At 40.9% G+C, this 19,976-nt stretch overlaps 1 protein-coding gene across 4 annotated transcripts in view; it reads right to left on the reverse strand.

Moving 5' to 3' along the window:
- DOCK11 (dedicator of cytokinesis 11) overlaps positions 1 to 19,976 on the reverse strand; it is a 177,476-nt gene that overhangs the window by 113,046 nt on the left and 44,454 nt on the right. For all 4 annotated transcript variants that reach the window (XM_031944634.1, XM_031944635.1, XM_031944633.1 and 1 more), the window contains exons 2-6: positions 15,054 to 15,170; positions 14,869 to 14,958; positions 14,179 to 14,261; positions 11,494 to 11,563; positions 9,409 to 9,504 (exon numbers count right to left, since the gene is read on the reverse strand). In XM_031944634.1, the coding sequence (XP_031800494.1) occupies positions 9,409 to 9,504; positions 11,494 to 11,563; positions 14,179 to 14,261; positions 14,869 to 14,958; positions 15,054 to 15,170 (456 nt within the window). The remainder of the gene's footprint in view (positions 1 to 9,408; positions 9,505 to 11,493; positions 11,564 to 14,178; positions 14,262 to 14,868; positions 14,959 to 15,053; positions 15,171 to 19,976) is intronic.

Genomic DNA, 19,976 nt, shown 5'->3' on the forward strand with positions numbered 1-19,976 from the left:
ACTGAGCATCTGGAACTGGTCCCACAAGCCTCTGCTCCTCCCAAGGACCATCTCCTCTCGTCCCCACCTTCCCACATCTACTCTTCTCTCCATATCTCTTTCAAATCCCAGTTGACCAATACGTTCCATATGTAGCCACACTCGTCTCCATGTATTCCTTCTCACCAGGATGATTGACCTTTATGGCTTCAAAACTGTACTCTTTAGCCATGTGTAGAATGCTATGGAGAAGGAAGGGGGTGTTTCTGCCACAGATAATACTGCTGCTTGCTTACTCTTCTCTCTCTCTCTCCCTTCCCCCCCTCCTTCCTCTTCCTATCCCTCTCTCATAAATCAGGATGTATTAAGCAAGAGAGGCAAGAGGTAAAATTCAGGAGTAAGTCCTAGTCATCCAATGCAACTGCTACTAAGCTCCACGATTGACAAACTTGTTAAAACGTGGTATAAGCTACTTTACTTAGGCAGTTTACTGGGAGATTTCAATCATCACCTTCTGAAAGAGCTGACTATGGAACAACAAAATCTTGGCTTATTAATCAATGAGTTAACAAGTATTTATTAAGTACCTACTATGTGCCAGGCAACGTACTAGATACCGAGGATACAAAAAAGGCAAAACTATATGATCCTTGCCCTCAAGGAGTTCACGTTTGAACAAAAAAGGCAACATGGAAACAAGGATTTACATTTGAGATAAATATATACACATATGTCCATATAGACATATACATATTTATATACACACACATACATAAAGCAGAAATAGAGTAGGTAAGAAGTAACCTCAGAGAGAAGGCACTAGTTGGAGGCAGGGAGGAATGGGGCAGGACCTGAGGTAAGTCTTACAGGGAGCAGAGGAGAGGAGGGAGGGCATTGAAGGCTTGGGAGCCAACCAGTGAAAAGATGGGAGACGGAGTGTCATGTACTAAATTCAGGCGCATAGCCAGTGTTGCCAGGTAAGAGTATACGAAGGAAAATTACAAAGATAGGAGGCTATTAAGGGCTTTCAATGTCAAGCCTTTGATTCCAGAGGTAATTGCATTTTAGACAAATAGCCCTGGCAGCCGAATGGCAGCTAGAGTAGGAAAGGGAGAGTCTTCGATCCAAGAGACCAAGAGAAAGGCTCTTACAATGATCCGGGTGTGAGATGATGAGCAGAGATGAGGGGATGATGATGACAGATGACACAAAAGTATGAGATGGGATTTGGAACAGACTGGATATAGGGGGAGGAGAGTAAAGGAAGAGGAAAGGACGAAGGGCTGAAGGAATGGTGATGCCTTCTAGAGCAGCAGAAAAAAAGATGAGTTCTATATTGGACATGTTGAATTTGAGATGTCCACAGGCTGTTGTTTAGTTATATTTCAGTTGTATCTGATTCTTCGTGATCCCATTTGGAGTTTTCTTGATACATTTGCCATTTACTTCTCCAGCTCACTTTACAGATGAGGGAAATGAGGTATACAGGATCCAGTAACTTGCCCAGGGTCACACAGCTAGGAAGTGTCTGAAGCCAGATTTGAATTCCAGAAGAGGAGTGTTCCTGACTCTAAACCCAGGGCTCTATCCACTGCACCACATAGCTGTCCCACAGTTATCTAAGATGCCCAAAAGGCAGATGATGCACATGAGGACTAGAGCTGAACAGAGATGTTCAGGATGATATAAAGGCCTGGGAACCATGGGTGTTGAGATGACCATCGAACCCACAAGCACTGATGAGGTTACCAAGTAAGAAAGAGGGAAGGGCAAAGAGCAACGCTAGAGACTTGGGGTCCCTCCCACCCACAGCAAAGACATTCTGCAAAGGAGATGGGAAATATGGTCAGAGAGCTATGAGAACAAGGAGAGATCAACGCCACAAAAACTTAGAGCGAACAGAGCATCCAGAAGAAGAGTGATCGACAATGTCCCAAAGCTATAGAGATGTCCAAAAGGACTGAGAAAAGACACTCCAAGTTTTGCCATCAAGAAACCCTCGGCAACTTTGCTGAAGGATGAGGGCAAACACCAGATAGCAGACGGTGAGCAAGGAGAGGTACCTAGGGTACACAGCTTTCAAATTTCTCTGACAAGGGAAATAAAGACTATAGGGATTGGGAATGATTACATCAAGTGAGGGTCTACTTTGTTTTTAAGGATGGGGGAAGACATGAACATGTTTGCAGGCAGGAAGGAAGCAGCAGATAGATAAGGCGAGAGTAAAGATAAGAGAATGTGGATAATAGCATATGAAATCCGCTGGAGAAAACAAGAGGGAATGAGATCAAGGGTGCAAGTAGGGGGTTTTGGCTTTGTAAGCAGGAAGGTTATATTGCTGCATAAGATAGCTAAAGGAGAAGATGGGAACAACATGTGAGCAATGGGAGATGAGCTGGAAATGGGCAGAAAGGGGCTCCTCACTTGATGGTTTTCTGGTTTTCAGTTGCATGAAGCAAGCGCCTCATCCAAGAGAGAGAAGAGGTAGTGAGGAAGGGTGAAAAGACCTGGATTAGCTGCTGTTGTTAGGAAAATAACAAATTCCCAAATAGAAGCAAGGATTGCATCATCTTGGTCTCTGTATTAGGGTCCCCGGGGTCTGGAAAAATGCAGCCACACAATAAAGACTTGCTGGTTACCTGACTAGAGTTAGCTGGCTCCTAGGAGGAATGATATAGAGAGAGGGAACTCTCTCTCTATAAAGGATCTTTCCTTTCCAGTAAAGGATCTTTCGGCTCATAAAAATTTAATCCCTTTGGATTATTTAAAAGAACATGTCATCCATTGATGGATCAAAGAATAAAAATGGGCCAATGCGAACTGAAAACAAACATTCCTCAATCGTTTGGACCCATGTATAACGGAAAGAGTCAGCTCCTCTGCTGTGGCCATCTTCGATCATCCCGAGGCATTAGGAGGTCGGATTGCCTTTCCTGGTGAGGGGGAAGGTTGAGGGATCCTAACGCTGAAAAGGCAGTTACTCTTGGCCATAGGGGCCCATTTATCACAGCTGCTCCAAATATCAAGAGGAAGTGAAGATCTGCACCCCAGAGATAAAGAGGATAAAGACTCCCATTTGTTCATTCAGTTCTTCACCCGCCAGCTTCAATGGCTGCCAGTTTCACAGAGAACAGAGAGGTGTGATCTTGTATCAAGAAACCAAAGTGTGAATGGATCAAAGCAAACCCATCATCACTGCTTGAAAAAACAACTCAGTAAAAGCCCGAGAGGAGGGAGGGGGAAAGGAAGGGCAAGGCAGGCAATTCAAGGTGGTCAATGTTTTTTAAAAGCTCTTCACACGCAGGATTCTATCCTTAGTGCTGATCGAAAAGCGACAAATGACCCAATCCCTGCCCTCAACAAGTGGGGGGGGGGCGGGGAGAAGGGGACAGGATATAGGACAAGGAAAACCATGATACCAAGTGGGCCGTGAAAGGACAAATGAGAGAAACGAGACATCACTCTGGTGCAAGCTGAAGAAGGAAGTCCTTTCACCTTATACATTTTGGGGATAGGAGGTGGGAAGCAGGAGTCCCCAAAGATTTCTTGGATGAGGTGGCACCTAAGCTGATCCCTGAATCTGAGGAGGTAGAGAAGACAGGAGAAGGCTTTCTAAGGCTGGGGTACTGTCTGCTTGGAGAGGGTCATCCTCACAGACCAAGAGCAACACAGTAAACTGAGGACAGTCCTCCCATCTGGGGACTTTTGAGAAGGATACGTGCTCCCCGACCATTTGTCATTTGAGGTGAAGGTCATTCCCCCATTGTACAAGCAGCTAAAATGAGTTGTTTAAGGAACACGGGTGATAAGCAGAGGAAGAGGGTCAGAATTCAAGCTATTTAAAGTCTCTGTGCCTCAGTTTTGTCATCTGTAAAATGGGGAGATTGGACTAGATGAGGGTCTCTTAACCTTGAGTGTCATGGCTGCCTTCTCAGAGTAATGTTTTTAAACATATAAAAAAGTATTTTTTCCCACTGCCACAAGCTCCTCTGCTTTGGGATTCCTTCGGGCCTCACACTGCTTTTCAGCCTCCTTTTCTGGGGTATTTCCCCCCCCCCCTATTAGATTGTAAGCTCTTTCAGGACAAAGAATCTTCTTTACTTTTGCTTCTATTTGTATTTCCAGAGCCAACCACAATGCTTGGCACAGAATAAATGTTTAATTTAAATTAAATTTTTTTTTAATTTAAATTTAATTAAATATTTTTAAACCTAATTTAAAAATTTCAATTAAATTGATTAAATTAAGTTAAACAGATTTAACTGACATTTAACATTTCAATTTAATTAAATCTAATTAGAATCTTTAAATTTAATTGCAATTTTTACATTAAATTTAATTAAAAATTAAATGTTCTAAGTTTTTTTTAAAATTCCATTTAATTTAAATTAAAATTAAAGTGGTTAGCACTTAATAAATGTTTACTGACTGTAATACATAGTTTTATAAAGAACACCAATTATATTGGAATACAGACATCAATTTTCCCCATCCAAGTTTAAGGACCCTCAAGTTAAGAAACCCTGAATCTAGGCCTCCTGCTAGCTCAAAATTCTATGCTTAAACCAATAGAAAATGAAAACAAAATACAGCATGCTTTCTTCTCAAGATGTTCCATAAAATTACGTGTAAATACATTCTTTACAAAACATTTATTATGTGCTCTATGTAATGTCCGGTAAACATCACTAGCAGGGAAGAGTGAGTTAGGAGACAATCTAGAAGAAAAAGGAAGGCTCTAAAGCAAATAAAATAGCTGAGGTATAGGCAGAAGAAATGAAATCGAGAAGTTCCAACAATCCCCATTGTTCATTTGAGCAATTCCAGTCAAATTCTTGCCCTACCAAATCTCAGAGTTGCTCCAAAGGATCACGATCTGTCACTTCTCGGATTTTTTGTAATAGGTTTCGAAGCAGGATGAAACTGTTGGAGTTGGGCAGCAGCAGTGGGGTGTGCTCCGAGACCCAGCAACTGTCATGTTTTCAGAAATCTTGTAAGCTGGATGGACCCAGCCAGGGCCCAGCTCCATCAGCTCAGTAACCTTCTTTGATGCTTTCAAAGAATAACTGCCAATCACGACAGAGGGAATTTTAAAAACAGTATTGTCTCCTTGAAATGATGGTGGCTTTAACTGTCAATAACTTAAGCTATGTCTATGATACCTCCTACTGCATGAAGCATTTTATAATTAGGATCTCATTCAGTCCTCATCTGCTGCTTTAATCAGGAAAATAAGAAAGTGAATTTACTGCATTTTGTTGATGGTGGTAATAAACACTGGGAACAAAGTCTGAAGTATTTACAAAGTTGTTAGAAAATTGTCCTGGAATCAATCATTCGGCAATGCTTAAATCACTGGTTGCAATTGTCACATCTGAAATAACAGCAAGGGTTGTGGTTTCTGTTGCCATCATTCAGTCATGTTTTTACTTATGTCTGACTCTTCATGACTCCATCTGGGGTTTTCTTGGTAAAGATATTCAAGTGGCTCATTTCCTTCTGTGGCTCATTTAAGAGGTGAGAAAACTGAGGCAGACAGGGTTAAGTGACTTGCCCAGGGTCACAGAACTGGGAAGTTTCCAAAACTAGACTTGAATTCAGGAAGATGAGTGTTCCTGACTCCAGTTCTAGTGCTGCAGCTACTGAGTCACCTACATGCCCTAAAATTAGGTAATAGTTTGGAAATATTTCTGCATAAATTTTATTTTCTCTATCACTAATCTAATCAAAATCAAACCAAGGCAGAAACTGTAGTTCAACAACTTGAAACTAAAGTGCCTAAGGCTGGCTGAGTGCTGAGTGGCACAGAGTTTCCCAGATGCTGCTGGTGGTGTCAATGTCCTGCATCATGGACATATTCTTCTCATATTCCTTATTCTGGTTTGGCAGATGCAGTACGTGACATCGGTTTCTTGTAAGATCTTGCTGTTATGATTGACATTCTTGAAGAATTTTCATGACTTTCAAATGCATCGCATTCAAGATCAACAAACATTTTGAAAATGATTCCAAATAATCCAGCACACCATCAGAACTTTGGAGAGTTGAAAGATTGGTACTAGAAAGCATGACGCTCAAGTTGAAGAACTGATTAACCAGAGAAGTTTAATAGTTCATTTCATCAAAGTAATAAATTGAATGATTTTTCTAGGAATATGTTACTTGAAAATAGAGTTCAACAAAAACAATAATTATAACATTTTAGAACCTTCTTTTTGGCCTTATGGAGAACTAAGTTCACTGTGGACATCTGGTGAAAAAATTACATCACTTAAATGGATTTTTAAAACATGAAATAGATTTATAAAATTTTCAGGATTTCATAGATAATAATACCAATGAAATCATGTTCCAATCTCTGTAACCATACAAAAGGCCAATGAGATAATTAGCACTATTATAGTCAGTAGCGATGCTGGCAGCGTTTTCAGTTTAATGAATATAATTTGTACAAGGATGAGAAATATTCAACAGCAGATCCCATATGAGATTTAATGACAATAAACCGGGACGTGATGTCACTGTCAAAGAATGGTTGAATTACAACCAAAGGCCATTTGCTATGAATTCACATGTTTGGCAAAAAGCAGCAACAAAAAGCATTTTGGGACAATTGGCTCCATGAATTTACAATACAGAGTATTATATATTTTGCTGCTATCTATCAATTGTGTGCTCCACGTTCTTTATATCAGTAAAATTGATAATAATCTTATGTATGTTATTGATTAATAATAATAATAAAATTAATTAACATAAACTAGCATAACACCAAGCAGGAAGCTGAAGAAACATGCAAACTAGGTAAACCACTCCCAAATCACTCACAACTGTATGTAAAATATTATGCAAAGTTACTTCAGCTGTCATTTCCCCTTACCTTCAACCCCAGCTTGACGTCGAAAAGGCAAATGGAAAAGCCAATTGACCGGTTTCCCTTTCCTCAGCAAGTGGTTTTATGGAATGTTAGTGTTGGAAAGGATTTTGAGGATCATGAAATCCAAAGTCTTCCTCTTGTATAAGGAGAAACTGAGACCTGGGAAGTTGTGGCTTATCCTGAATTCAGTAGAACTTATACTTTGACAACCCCTCACCCATATTATCCTCATCTGACTTTCCTAAGATCCCTGCGAGTCCAGTAGAAGCCACCCCCCCCCACACACACACACCATGTGCCTTCCTGTGTTCCCTGCATGGCTTCTGCCAGCTCACTTGCGATGGTCTAAGCCCACGTTGGGGACAGCTGGCAAACATTTCAAGGGCTTCCATTTTATTACTATGGGCGCTCTCTTCATTGACTATGTGGATCCCAACCCTACACACTTTAACAAAAAGGCTTCTCATGTTGCGAATGACTTTGTGGAATATATGCACCCCGGGGTGCCTGCTCTGTGCCGGGTGATCAGAATTAAAGACTGGCAAATGCTATCTGCGTCACACCAGGCCACTGCGGGGTTGCATTTGTTGAAAGGCATCGGACCTGACGCTGAGCTGGCTGGTGTAAATGAATGGGAATGAGTAGGAGCCAGAAGAAGCTGGCCAAGGCAAGTTGATTAGATCTGGCAGAAGAAAGGAAGAGGTACCATGGCTCAAAAGCCAAGTTCCAGGAAGCTTGCAAGTGTCTAAGAGGGCAGTGTACAAGAGGTGTGACCACATGGACAGCTTACAGGGGAAGTCACAAAGGACTTTAGTTCACTTTGAGAAACAAGAGGTTATGGACTCAAGGGAATTGTTGCTGTGATCTCTGGGTATGAGCTGAGTTTAAGTTCCTACCTAAAATGGTCACTGACTGGATAGGCTATAAATACCAGTCAGTCTCTAGGCTAAAAAAAAAATGTCAAAGGATTTGCAAAATATGTCCCTCCCCTCTGACTTCTCAGAGACTCAGTTTCCCCAGCTTTCCTCTGCTCCTGACCCTGAATGTTCCACACCTAACTCCCGAGTTAAAATGCATCCTAGTAAAGGGCTTGCTGCTCTCTGCTTGATTGAATGGCCTGATTTGTTTGAGAAAACCCTTAGAAGTCTCACAGTGGTGAATGGTGAAACGCCTCTGAAGGAATGGCCCTAAAGCAAAGCTTCTTAAACTATGAGTTGTCGCCCCATGTGGGATCACACAACTGAATGTGAAGGTTGCAAAATTATGATTTATTACCGATGAATCAGTAAAATGCATACCCATTTTATATACCCATATAACCAGAGTCATGTAAAAATTTCTCAGGTGAAAAGGGGTTGCAAGGGGAAAAGGTTTACGAAGCCCCATTGTAAAGAGTTGTAGGAGAACTGAATTTTTGTCACACAGCAACATTTTAAACACACAAAAGGAACTCCCTATGTAAAGGAATTCTAGAGTTAATTTTTCTACAAAATTAACAACCAAACCCAATTGAGAGTTTCTGTAAAAAGTTTTGTAAATGAGAATAGGCAAATGCCGATCTTGCTTTAAATGAGCTATACCTGTAGTGTGGGTATAAAAGTCACAAAGAAAAGGCATTTTCTTGATGTGGAGGCAAAGCAAGAAGATTAAGGCTATGGTGTGATCATCTATTGACCCCGATGCACAAAACAATAGCAGTCACTCAACTGACAATTGTTCTGCCTTGATCATTTGGTGAACAGCTACAGGAGCATTTCTATAGGGCTTTAAAGGTCTGCAAAATATTTTCTAAACATCATCTAACAAACTAATTATGGTATATACGCAGGTGACGGAACACTAAGGTGCAGTAAGGAATGATGAAGGGGATGGTTTCGGAGATACCTGGAAAGACTTGTATGATCTGATGCAAAGTGAAGTGAACAGAACCACGGCAACAATTTATACAATAAAAACTATCATTGAAGACAAATGACTTTGAATGACTTAGGAACTCTAATCAACAAAATGACCAATCATAAATCCAAAGGATTCATAATGCACCTGCAGAAAGAAAGCTGATGGAAGAGTGCAGATTGAAGCTATTGCTTCTGCCATGAATAACCTTCAGTGCCTACATCCACTCAGGGAAAGAGGCCTCCCCTTCAAGATCCATCCAGTTCATTGCCTCCTCTCTGAAATCTCTGCTCACCACAGCCTTTAGTGTGTCAGGCAAGTCATGTACTATCTTGTCCTTGTACACATACTTGTTAAATTTATTCCTTAGCCTAAGAATCAGCAATGTCCTTTTTCTCATTTAACTGCTATTTTACCTTTTAATCAGCTGATTCAGAGGGTAGCAGTCAATTGTCACTAAAAAGTCGTTCTTCATTTATTTTTATGCCCACAATCTTAAAATGCCATCCACTGATAAGGACCCTCATGTTTGGAAGGGAAGACAGGCACTCTCACAGCCTGCGCTTCTTCAAACATCCCACTGAGGTCAGTGTGAAACTAGGTACACTACACAACAGGCCAATTCTGCCTGGGTACATGACATGACAAGTTCTTACCTTCATGGTGACAGTGATGGTACTATTCACGTTGGCTTTAAACAACCAGCCCTGTTTAATCATTCCACCCTTCTGGGAGCATAATGAAGCTGAGTCCTAAAACACAGAAAAGGGTCAATAAGCCATTCATGAAATACATTTACTTAACATCCTCAATATGTAAAACTCTGTCTTCCCATTTTTGAATTTACACGTGAAGCTGAGCTCTGTGCCCACAGGCTAATGGAAACCCCAAAGCCAAGGATTCTTCAACATGCCTAACAATCAGTTCTTCCCAATGTCATGACAACACAGGGCCTTGGAGTTCCCTTCCAGTTCCAGATGTGTGATCCTATCAGTTTGTGAACCTTGAAAGACAAAAAATGCAAACTACTTAAGTGGCAGCTGGCAGCCAAGAGATTGACTGACTGCCCTGAGATATGGATGGTTCAGCACAGGCATCCTTATGGCCACGAAAATAAATGAAATCTATGTCCTACGCTAGGGAAATCAGTACCATCAGCCAGGCAGTGTTGCGGCTGGGGCCCTGGGCCTGAAATGAAAAAGATATGCGTTCAAATACAACCTCAGACACTTGGTAGCTATGTGACTCCCCACAAATCATTTAAATTTCCATCTGCTTCAGTTTCTTCATTTGTTAAATGAGGGCAGATAATAACAGCACTCATCTCCCAAAGCTGTGGTGAGGATCAAATGAGGTAATATTTGTAAAGCACTCAGCACATAGTAGGAACTTATAAAATCATTGTTTCCTTCCTTCTTCCCCATTAATTCTGTATCCTAAGCAGAGATTTCTCTCCCAACAGTGCTGTACACTTTAATGCACTTCACTGACTGGAAATCTACCAAGAAACCTAAGTCAGAGCCTCCTCTGGCCTTTGCAGATGACTGGTAATACTGATGAAAATGGATGGTGCTGCCCATTTGTAGGGAGCTTTCGAGTTTGTTTGGTGCCTCAGATATATGATCTAGTTTGACAGATTATTTCCTCTCCCTTATCATCCTCTAAGCATGAATGACCACTAATCCTCTGTCACTGACCCCCTTCCTCTTCCCCTCCCCCTCTCATTTTTCATCCCACTTTGGTGGGACCATCTGCTACCATAAATCCAATTAGTACCTTTATGCTGAGAACTCTCAAATCCAGCCAGAACCTCTTGCTTAACTCCAGTCCCAAAAGACTTCTTCTGGGTATTACCAAGATGCTCCATCAGCATCTCCAACTCAACATGTCTAAAACATTCTCTTTCCACCTTCTTCCAAACTTCCCTATTTCTGTTGAGGGCAGCAGCACTTCCTTTTGTCATGAGGGTTCACAACTTCGGAGTTATTTTAGACTTTTCCTACTCCTTGCCCACCTACCTCCACATCCAATCAGCCGCCAACTTTTATCAGTTGTACTATTGCTACAACATCTCTTTATCAGTCCTTTTCTGTCCAGTCACATGATAATTACTATCATTTAAATCTTCATCCTCTCTCACCCGGCTTATTCTAATACTCTTGATCTGGCTCCCAAGTTCCAATCTCCCGTCTCCAAAACATCCTCCACACAGCTATGTCACTCCCCAACTCATGAGTCTTCAGTGGTTCACTATTGCTTCTAGGATAAACTGCCAACTTCTCAGTGTGGCCTTTAAGACCCTCTGGAATCTGCCCCCAACATGCCTTTCCAGATATCTCCTTTCATGCCTTTTCATCCACTCAAAGTTCCAGCCATAGTGGCTACACTCTGCAATCCAGCTTTTACACCATACTCAGAATGTTCTTTGCCCTATATCTGTGCCACCCCCCTCCCGCCAAATCCTTCCGCTGACCTTGGTTTGAGTGCTTCCTCCCCCATGAGGCTTTCTCCCACATTGGTACACTCCCTCTTCCTCCAATTATTCTGTGCTGACAGATTCATGGACACTCCAGAGAACACAGCTCTTTGAGAATGGTGTCTTCCATTTTTGTCTCTGTATCCCTTGCACATAGTGGGTACTTAATCAAAGTTTGTTGAATTAAATCTTCAAGTTCACTTTAAAAATGTCTTCCATTTTACATGATGGAACACAAGGATAATGTGATTGTGTCTGCCCTTACCTCGTCCTTTTCACAGTCCTCATCAATCTCAAATACGTGACTGGGAATCTTTTCTGGTCTCAAGGATTTGCTGAAAAAAAAAACAATAAAATCTTAGACGCCACCCAACACATAGAGAAAGCTTCCAGATAAAATGGTTGTCCTTTCTCCTTCCTACACAGGGCGCTATGAACCACAGAAATGGGTGGCAAGGGCAAGACAAAGATGTTTGGTCACCCTGTATACAGACAGCCCTGCTTGGAGAGTCTATCCCTCGAAGCATCAATCTATCTCACACATCCCCCCAGCCTGATCATGAGCCTCCAGCCTTTGACCCTTAAAGTGGAGGCACTTGTAGGGGGGCACTGAGGGAAGGAATGGCAGGCCCTGGAAAATGAGCACCCCAAGAATGGGGATCTCTGGATTACCAGGCCTGGGCTAGATGAGGGAAGAGAGGAGGTTAAGCCTCATAAGGCATGGAGTCAAAGGGTAGACTGATCACAGTGAGGAAGTACACTTCTTCCCCAAAGTGCTGACATACTAAAATACTCACAGTAAGCTTCCACTCTAGGGCCATCTGTACTTAACAAGAGAAGAAAGAAATTGCCTTATTCATCCCTGTCTCAGGTTCTTTCCCACTAAGAAGTCAAATGATTGAGGGTCAAGAACTGGAAAGGATTTCAGAGACCATGTTGTCCAACCCCAATGTCACATAACAAGAAACTGAGGCCCGTGGTGGTTAAATGACCTGCCTAAGCAGCTACACTGTATAGACTTTAGTCAGAAAGACCAGAATTCAGATCCAACTTAACAGATGTGTGACTTTGGACATGTCATCGAACCTTTGCTTGCCTCAGTTTCTTCCTCTGTAAAATGGAGATAACAATGGCACTTACCTACCTCCTAGGGATACTGTGAGGATAAAGTGAGATAATATAGATATGGCACTGTCTTAATGCTCACTATTCTCATTGGAGCTCAAGCTGCTGGTCTTTAGGGCACAAGAGGATTCTAGTCATGCTCTTTCAGAAAAGTGTCCCACAGCTCATCAGCCAAAGGGTTGGGTTTAAACCCCATCTCCTTAATGTCCTGGGCCTCACACTTAGCCTACTGCCCACACATAAAGCCCCTCTCATAGTCAGAGACACAGTGCATCGTAACAGAGCAGGAGGAGTCAGAAAACTTGAGTTCAAGCTCCCACTATCATTTCCTCACTATGCAACCATCAACAGGTCACCTAACATCTCTGAGTGTTAACATCCCCATTTGTCAAGGAGATAATAATGTCCGCTCTACCTCCAAGACAATAACTGTGAGGAAATCTAGGGGAGAAATATAAAAATCCTCAGCCCTTAATAGTGCTGTATCAGTAAAGGAGAAAGAGTATTCACAATGGTACAGAGTTAGCTTTAGATTTCAGCTAGGAGCAAGGCATTCAAGAGTTACCAAGAGATGTAACTTAGCTGTTAATGAAATCAAGAAAAAGTCCTTAGGAGGAAAAAAATTGTGGATGGATGGAAGAACCTCCTTAAATCATACATTCTCTTCAAAGACCAAAAAAGACTGATGAAAATGTTATGATTCTTATAGAAACATGAGGAACAATGAATGAGATTCCATGCATTGCCTCTGCTAGCCATATTCTTCCTAAGAAGCATTTTAGCAGGCGATACAATAGAAGCAATGGTTTCCTTTCTTTAAATTAAAGGCACCATTTCAATACAAGGCATTGTTCTTTCTTTGATCTTTTGCAACCACAAAAAATGATCAATTACTAACATAAGCTTCTTCTCGTTTTTATTTTTTTGATAAAAAATCATGTCACTCAATGCATAATTATTGATTGTATTGTAGGTTATGGTGCAATGAAAGCAGGGCCTTATGTCAGCTGAATCAAGGCCCAGTTCCTCTGAGCTCCATTTCCTCATCTCCATGATAGAGATGATGCTTACAAGCCCTATTTCACAAGGTCACTGGGAGGAAGACCATTTTATTAATCATGAGGAGTTATAGAAACATGAGCTTTTTCTTTTCACAAGAAGGCACAGTGATTTCAACCAAATTATCAGCTTTTCTCTGAAACCAGAAGTTTCTAAAAGATCTGAAACAATCACCTAAAAATGGGCATGCTTTGAAAATGCCATCCACCATCCCCTAAAAGTGTGATGGATGTAGATACCAAAATGTAGTAGATGGAATAATTGGACAGGAGATGATCTTCTTAAAACTGTCAAATGTAAAAAAGCCAAATTACAAACTCACAGGAGGCGCCAAGAAATCCTATTTCATCTGGATGATGATACGAAAAGGAAAGGAACAAAAGTGAGATGAGAAGAAGGGAAAATGATGGCATAGAAGAAGCAGCCTAAGACTGGACAGAGCTCTCCAAGTCAAGTCACAGGGAGCATCAACAAGGAGCAGTTATTCCCGTCCTTTGAGTCTGAATGGGCCAGGACTTGGACCTGGTCTGTCCTTCGGTACAGGTACCAGCTGGAGGTATTTTCATCAGGGCTCACCAATGTCCCCCTGTTCCTCTCTGCTGGTGGTACTGAGGGTTTGGGGCTTTAGAAAAGTTACCTTGATGGTCTTTATGGCACTCTTTTTATTATGTATGGTAAATTGTGGCTAATACAAAGTGGTCTTGGAAAGTTAAAAAAAAAATAAGCAACTCAAGAACCTTCCCTCTATGGTGATTGCTCAACTTACCATGGCAACATTCGAAAGTCACCAGAGAAATCCTCATACTTGTAGTTCACCACGTGCCAGTCTGAGCTGTATGTCTTAATACACTGAAAGCAGACAAATCATTAGTTGGGGGCATAAAAAAACTAAACACAAGCTGTTATTTACAAATAAAAAGGTACTCTGGGTATTTGATTTTTAAAACAATTCTCACTGATTTCTGTTTTTTATATTCATCAGTTATATTTCTCAATGTAGCCTCCCTCTCTCCCTTTGTCAACAGCTATCTTGGATAATCAAGAATTTTTGTTAAAAGAGGAAAATTTATGGGGAAAAAAGGAAAGGCTTGGCAAGAGGCCTTTGCAAAAAAGCAGTTTGCAAAGAACTCTCGGCCTCTCCCTGCCCAGAACCTAGAAGCTGGGAGGCCTTCACTCAGTTTTCACCCAATCCCAGCGTTTCCATGAGGTTGAGTGAGGAGCTTGGGAGGTGGGCCAGCCACTTCAACTGCAGCCTGGCAGTGCCACTAGTATAGGTTGCTGATTTTATTGCAACTACATTTCTGCTTCACGTGGAAATGCACATGTTTGCCTCTGGTCTGGCCAGATATAGAAGACTGGCCAGCTTATCTCTTACTTTAAAATCACAATAACCAGAAAAGAAGAAGAAAAGGCATTAAGTGAGTCAGCAGGAGCTGGGAAGCCATGTGGCCCTTACCTCTTTGACAAAGAGACTCTGAGCCTTCCTTTCAGCATCTTCTGGAACTGTGGACTCAACTGTCCTTCTCTGACGTGCTATCACCGATACCTAAGAGAAAGAGGCAAGACTTGGCAACTCTGGCTCAACCAAGTCCCAGGGGTTTCCGGGAATATCAGTGTCAGATTCAAGGCTTCCCTACTCACAGATAGATCCTCCATGGGGAACATGAGCAGGTCTCGGAGAGGGTCACTGTAAATCTGGGCCTTCCTTTGAACAACAACATTCTCATAGTCCAGGGGCTCAACAACCTTAGCTTTCTCCTTAAAGAAAAAAAAAAAAGGAATTCACACCATGAATTCACACTGGTAACAGCAAGATGGCTGCATTTAAAATAAGAGAAATATGATATTCAGTTTCTCCCTTTCTTCCAAATGGTAAAATAAGTGAAAGAATTATTCTTTTTTTCTAAAAGACTAGCTAGAAATAATTTTTAAAAGAAATAATAACGTTTTATTTTCAAAATACATGCAAAGATCAGTTTTCACCATTCACCCTTGCAAAACCTTATGTTTCAAATTTTTCTTCCTCCCTTTCCCCTAGATGACAAGTAATCCAATATATGTTAAACATACATAATTCTTGGGAATACTTTCATAAAAGGGTTAAGTGCCATTTCCTTCCCCTCCAAAAGAGTGTCTTACTCAAAATAACAATAGTGTTCTCTGCTTATGTGTGTGAGACCTCCAGGCCATAGGTTTCTATTCAACACAGGACCTAAAATGACAGATCTGGATGTGTATTACCTATTGGATATTTGTCATCTAGGGATCCACCGAAATTTTGTGCTTAGGACATCTAAAAGCATCACTTCCTAACTCCAAGAAATTCACAAAGAAAGAGATCTGGAGCAAATACCAAGAATCTCTCACTTTGAGCTTGTAATATATTTATCCTTTTCTCACCTTTCTCTTCTTTTTAGTTTACTCAGCTCAACTGGAGCCAAGCTTAGATATGTTGCTCCAAATTGTGGCACGTAAAAATCAATAATCAAAATTATTTAAATGACTTTTACTACACAAACTATACAAAGATCACTTGAATATGCACTAAAACTCACATATGGCACATTCTAGGCATACATGTTGTGTATGTACCCATACATACATCTGTATACATATACTCCAAATGGAGTCAGGAAGCACCATATTCTGGTTTAATTCCTGGCACATACTAGCACGTGATCGTGTTTACAGGTTCAGTAAAATTCAGGATCTCAAAGGACAGTACAAGGAAAAGAGGCCATTAGTGCCAGGGGAAAACTTGAGGGGCACATACTTAGGGAAGGATCCCTAGTGTCAGAGAATGAGGGAGGGCATGGAATTCAAAATCCATCCCTACAGAGCTAGATTGACTTTTCCTAAGTCAAAGCTTAGCTTGGGAGGTCGGATGGGTGCTGAGACCCCAACTCTGGATGGTGTGGCTGAGAGGTGGAACAACAAGAGGCTGAACAAACTCAAAAAAAGGAGCAGGCTGAGTGAGAATGAAATGAGGCAACCTTATGAGGGGAAAGACAGTATGAAGGGGTATGGCCACAGAGCCACCTGCTGCAATCCTAGCCAAAGATAAATACCCTATGGGTGAAGCAGAAGAGTTTCCATAGTGTCTTTAGCAAGATTTTTGTGAGAACCAAACAAAATAATATTTATAAAGTGCTTAGCACAGAGCCTGGCACATAGTAGATACTTTAGAAATGCTTTTCCCCTTCTTTTCAATCAATCATTCAATCAAATCCAACAATTTCAATCCCACCAAAACGTTCTGGGTCTCTGTCATATGTGGACCACTGTGCTAGGTGCTGGAGGTATAAAAACAAAAAAAGTGCACTAAACTGTCCCTTCTCCTCAAGTAGTTTCCATCCTATGGACAGAAAGAGACCTGTACACAAGTAAGTAAATAGAAGATATAAAACAAAAGGGGTGAAAGGGAGAGAAAGGGAGAGAAGGAAAGAGGGAGAGGAGAGAGGGGAGAAGGGGAGAGAGAGAGAAAGAAAGAGAGGGATAGGGAGAAATAGAGGGAGGGAGAGGGAGAAGCAAAGGGAGAGGGAGAGGGAGAGATCAGAGCCTGTAATTTAGGGAATTGGGGGCAGGATAGACAAAGACCCAATGGGAAGTTCAGGAAAGGTTTCCCTCCAAAGCAGGCACTAGAGAAGCAAGGAGGAGCAAAGACCCAGAATTATTTTCCTCTCCCTACCCCAATCTGCTGCCCCATGCATAAACTTCTAGGCCCCAGAGGAGATATCTAGATGAAGAGAACACAAATGAGAGAAAGGGGCCCATTGCTCAGAAAAGCCAGAAGAGAAGGAAAATCTCTGTACTATTTGGGAAAATTGGGGAAAGTGTCATAGCAAAGGTGGTATATGTGTGTGGGGGGGAAGAACAGGGAAGATTCTGACAGGAAGAGCCAAACTCTATCTTTGGGGCTTCTCAAAGGTTCTTTTATAGATCAGGGAGAAAAACCAAAGGGAAAAAAATACTCTAAGCATTGAATTCAGTTAATGGTTATTGAACCAGCAGGAGTTAGTTTAAAAAGTTTCCAAAAGGCATCAGTGTACCACTTTGACTTATCATAGTATAGATTTATATCTTCAAAGATGGCAAGCTTGTTCACAGCAATTTATCCAAATAAGATACAGGTCAGGAGAATCACACACACACACACACACACACACTCACGTACCACCTTCCCTGAACAAATTACCATCTACAGACTCAAATTCAAATGAATCAGGCTTAAGATTCTCATAATAACTAAAGAAACTAATTTTCTGTCTTGACAAGGCATAGTACTTCAGGCTGCTCATGGTATAATGGAACAAATGCTGGAATTGGAGATTCAAAGGCCCTAGATTCAAATACCAACTCTGCCCCTTGCTAGTCAGACCAGTGATTTAACCTATCTGGATCATGGTTCCTCAGAAATGAAAACGGAGGTGAGATGGAACAGATGAGCTTGGAGGTTCCATCTAGCTCTACATCTATGATTTCAGCTCTCCTTCCTCCCATCAAACTTTCAGAGAACAGAATCAGAGAAATCAGAACTGTCAATGAAATGAAAATGGCTTCTTCAATTCCAACCCTAAGCACTTGTTTTAGTAATGGCTGTCATATTCTTGGGGGCAACTAGGTGGCACAGTAGATAGAGGCTAAGGCCTGAAATCAGGATGATTCATCAACAACCATCTTCCTGAAAAGAGAGGTAGCAAGCATAGTTAATGTATCTCTCAATATAATGTTTCCTCATCTGTAAATAGAGAACATGACTGTATCTGCCTCTAGAAATTGTCACAAGGATTAAATAAGATAAGAATTGTAAAGCGCTTAGCACAGTGCCTGACCCAGAGTAGGCCCTATGTAAACCCTAGCTATTATTATTATAATGCATAAGAACACCTGGGTCATTCAGCTGGCAAAGCGTTGGGCCTGGTCAGGAAGATCCAAGTTCACATCTGACCTCAAACTCTTCCCAGTTATGTGACTCCAGGCAAGTCACTTCACCCTGTCTGCCTCAGCTTCCTCATCTATAAAATGAGCCAGAGAAGGAAACGGCCAATCATTCCAGTATCTCTCCCAAGAAAAATCCCCAAATAGGGTCATAAATGGTCACAACTAAAAAATGACTGAACAAGAACAAATTATTCTAATTATTATGCTTAATTTATTTTTTTTTCTGTTATAAAATGGCTTCTTGAATGGAGGAGAAGTTAGTGATACATTCAGATATGAAAGACATATAAAAACAAAAGATAGCAATAATTTTTAAAAAGAGCTGAGATATTTAGTCTCAACTACCAATAAGTAACCTATTGTATCAGAAGATATTAGAGTAAGGATATTAGAGTGGAAGCTCGCTGAGAGAAAGCAAAGTCTTTTGCTTTTTTTTTTTTTTTTAAGAAGAGGGAGTGCGAAGGGAATCCACAGTGCCTCACACATTTATTATGTGCTGACTGATTGCCTAAGGATCACCTCCCAAAGACTTCCCACCATCAAAACTACATCTCATTTTCTCAGTCATCCTTCACTTGAAAAACAAAGTTCAAATCAATTACTACTTTAAAATATATGGTGGACCCATCTAAAAATATTAACTACATCCAGCACTAAGTTGGGAGGGATATTATATGAAACAACGAGAACTCACTTTTGTTTAAAGAATGGATAAAGTCAGGCTGTCCTAGCTGGTGATATAAACCAAGGTTTTAAATGACATTTAAAAGATCTGACTAAAGCCAAATCTATCCCGTTGTAGAACTGCCCAATTCTCCTCGTCTACTTCACAAGGATTGTTTTGTGACAGGAAAAGTTGGGATGCTGGTCCTTGGTCCCACAAAGTTGACTTGAACTCAGACAGACATAAGGTTCCTTTGAACAATTTAGATCAGAAAAAGACTAGAATTTAGTAGTTACATTTCTACCCTTTTTCCTGTGAGAACATGGACAAATGGCTTGAATGGAAGGAAAATGGAAGCTCTATCACTTTCCATACACAACAGCTACAGGAATCAGCACAAAAAGATAAAGGTTTTGAATTTCAACTTTAGCCAAAACCCATTATGATCCTGGGGTCAAGAACAAGAAGAACACCAGCCTTTTAGAATGTCCATTCCAAAGTGGGATCTCTGACTTAACTGGTTCTCAATATCTACCAAGTCATGTACCTTTTTGGGAAGCCCCTTAATGTAATATATTAAAATATTTTGAAAACCTTCAGGTACTATTACTGATGTCAGCTATCAGCAGCAGCAGCATATTATTATTATTCTCATCTCTTTTAGTGGAGGTCAGATAAAAGGGGTTCAAGGACAAATTTCTATCCTATTATTTTCTTATATTTAATTAAATGCATACTAATGTAGAGAGGTGAGAGTGAATTTTTATAACTGAATAAGAGTACTGAGATGTAAGTTCTTCTTCTGCAGATTCAATGAAAGCATCGTCAGGACAATTATAGTAGCAGAAAGGATAACAGAAAAGCCATCCCATCCCCATGTAGTTTTACTTTCTTCTACTAGGTCTCTAAACTGTAAGAGAGATTCATTCCACATACTTTGGAGATTGAATATTTGGTAT

This window comes from Sarcophilus harrisii, chromosome X, assembly GCF_902635505.1.
Source record: "Sarcophilus harrisii chromosome X, mSarHar1.11, whole genome shotgun sequence".
Taxonomy (NCBI): Eukaryota; Metazoa; Chordata; class Mammalia; order Dasyuromorphia; family Dasyuridae; genus Sarcophilus; species Sarcophilus harrisii.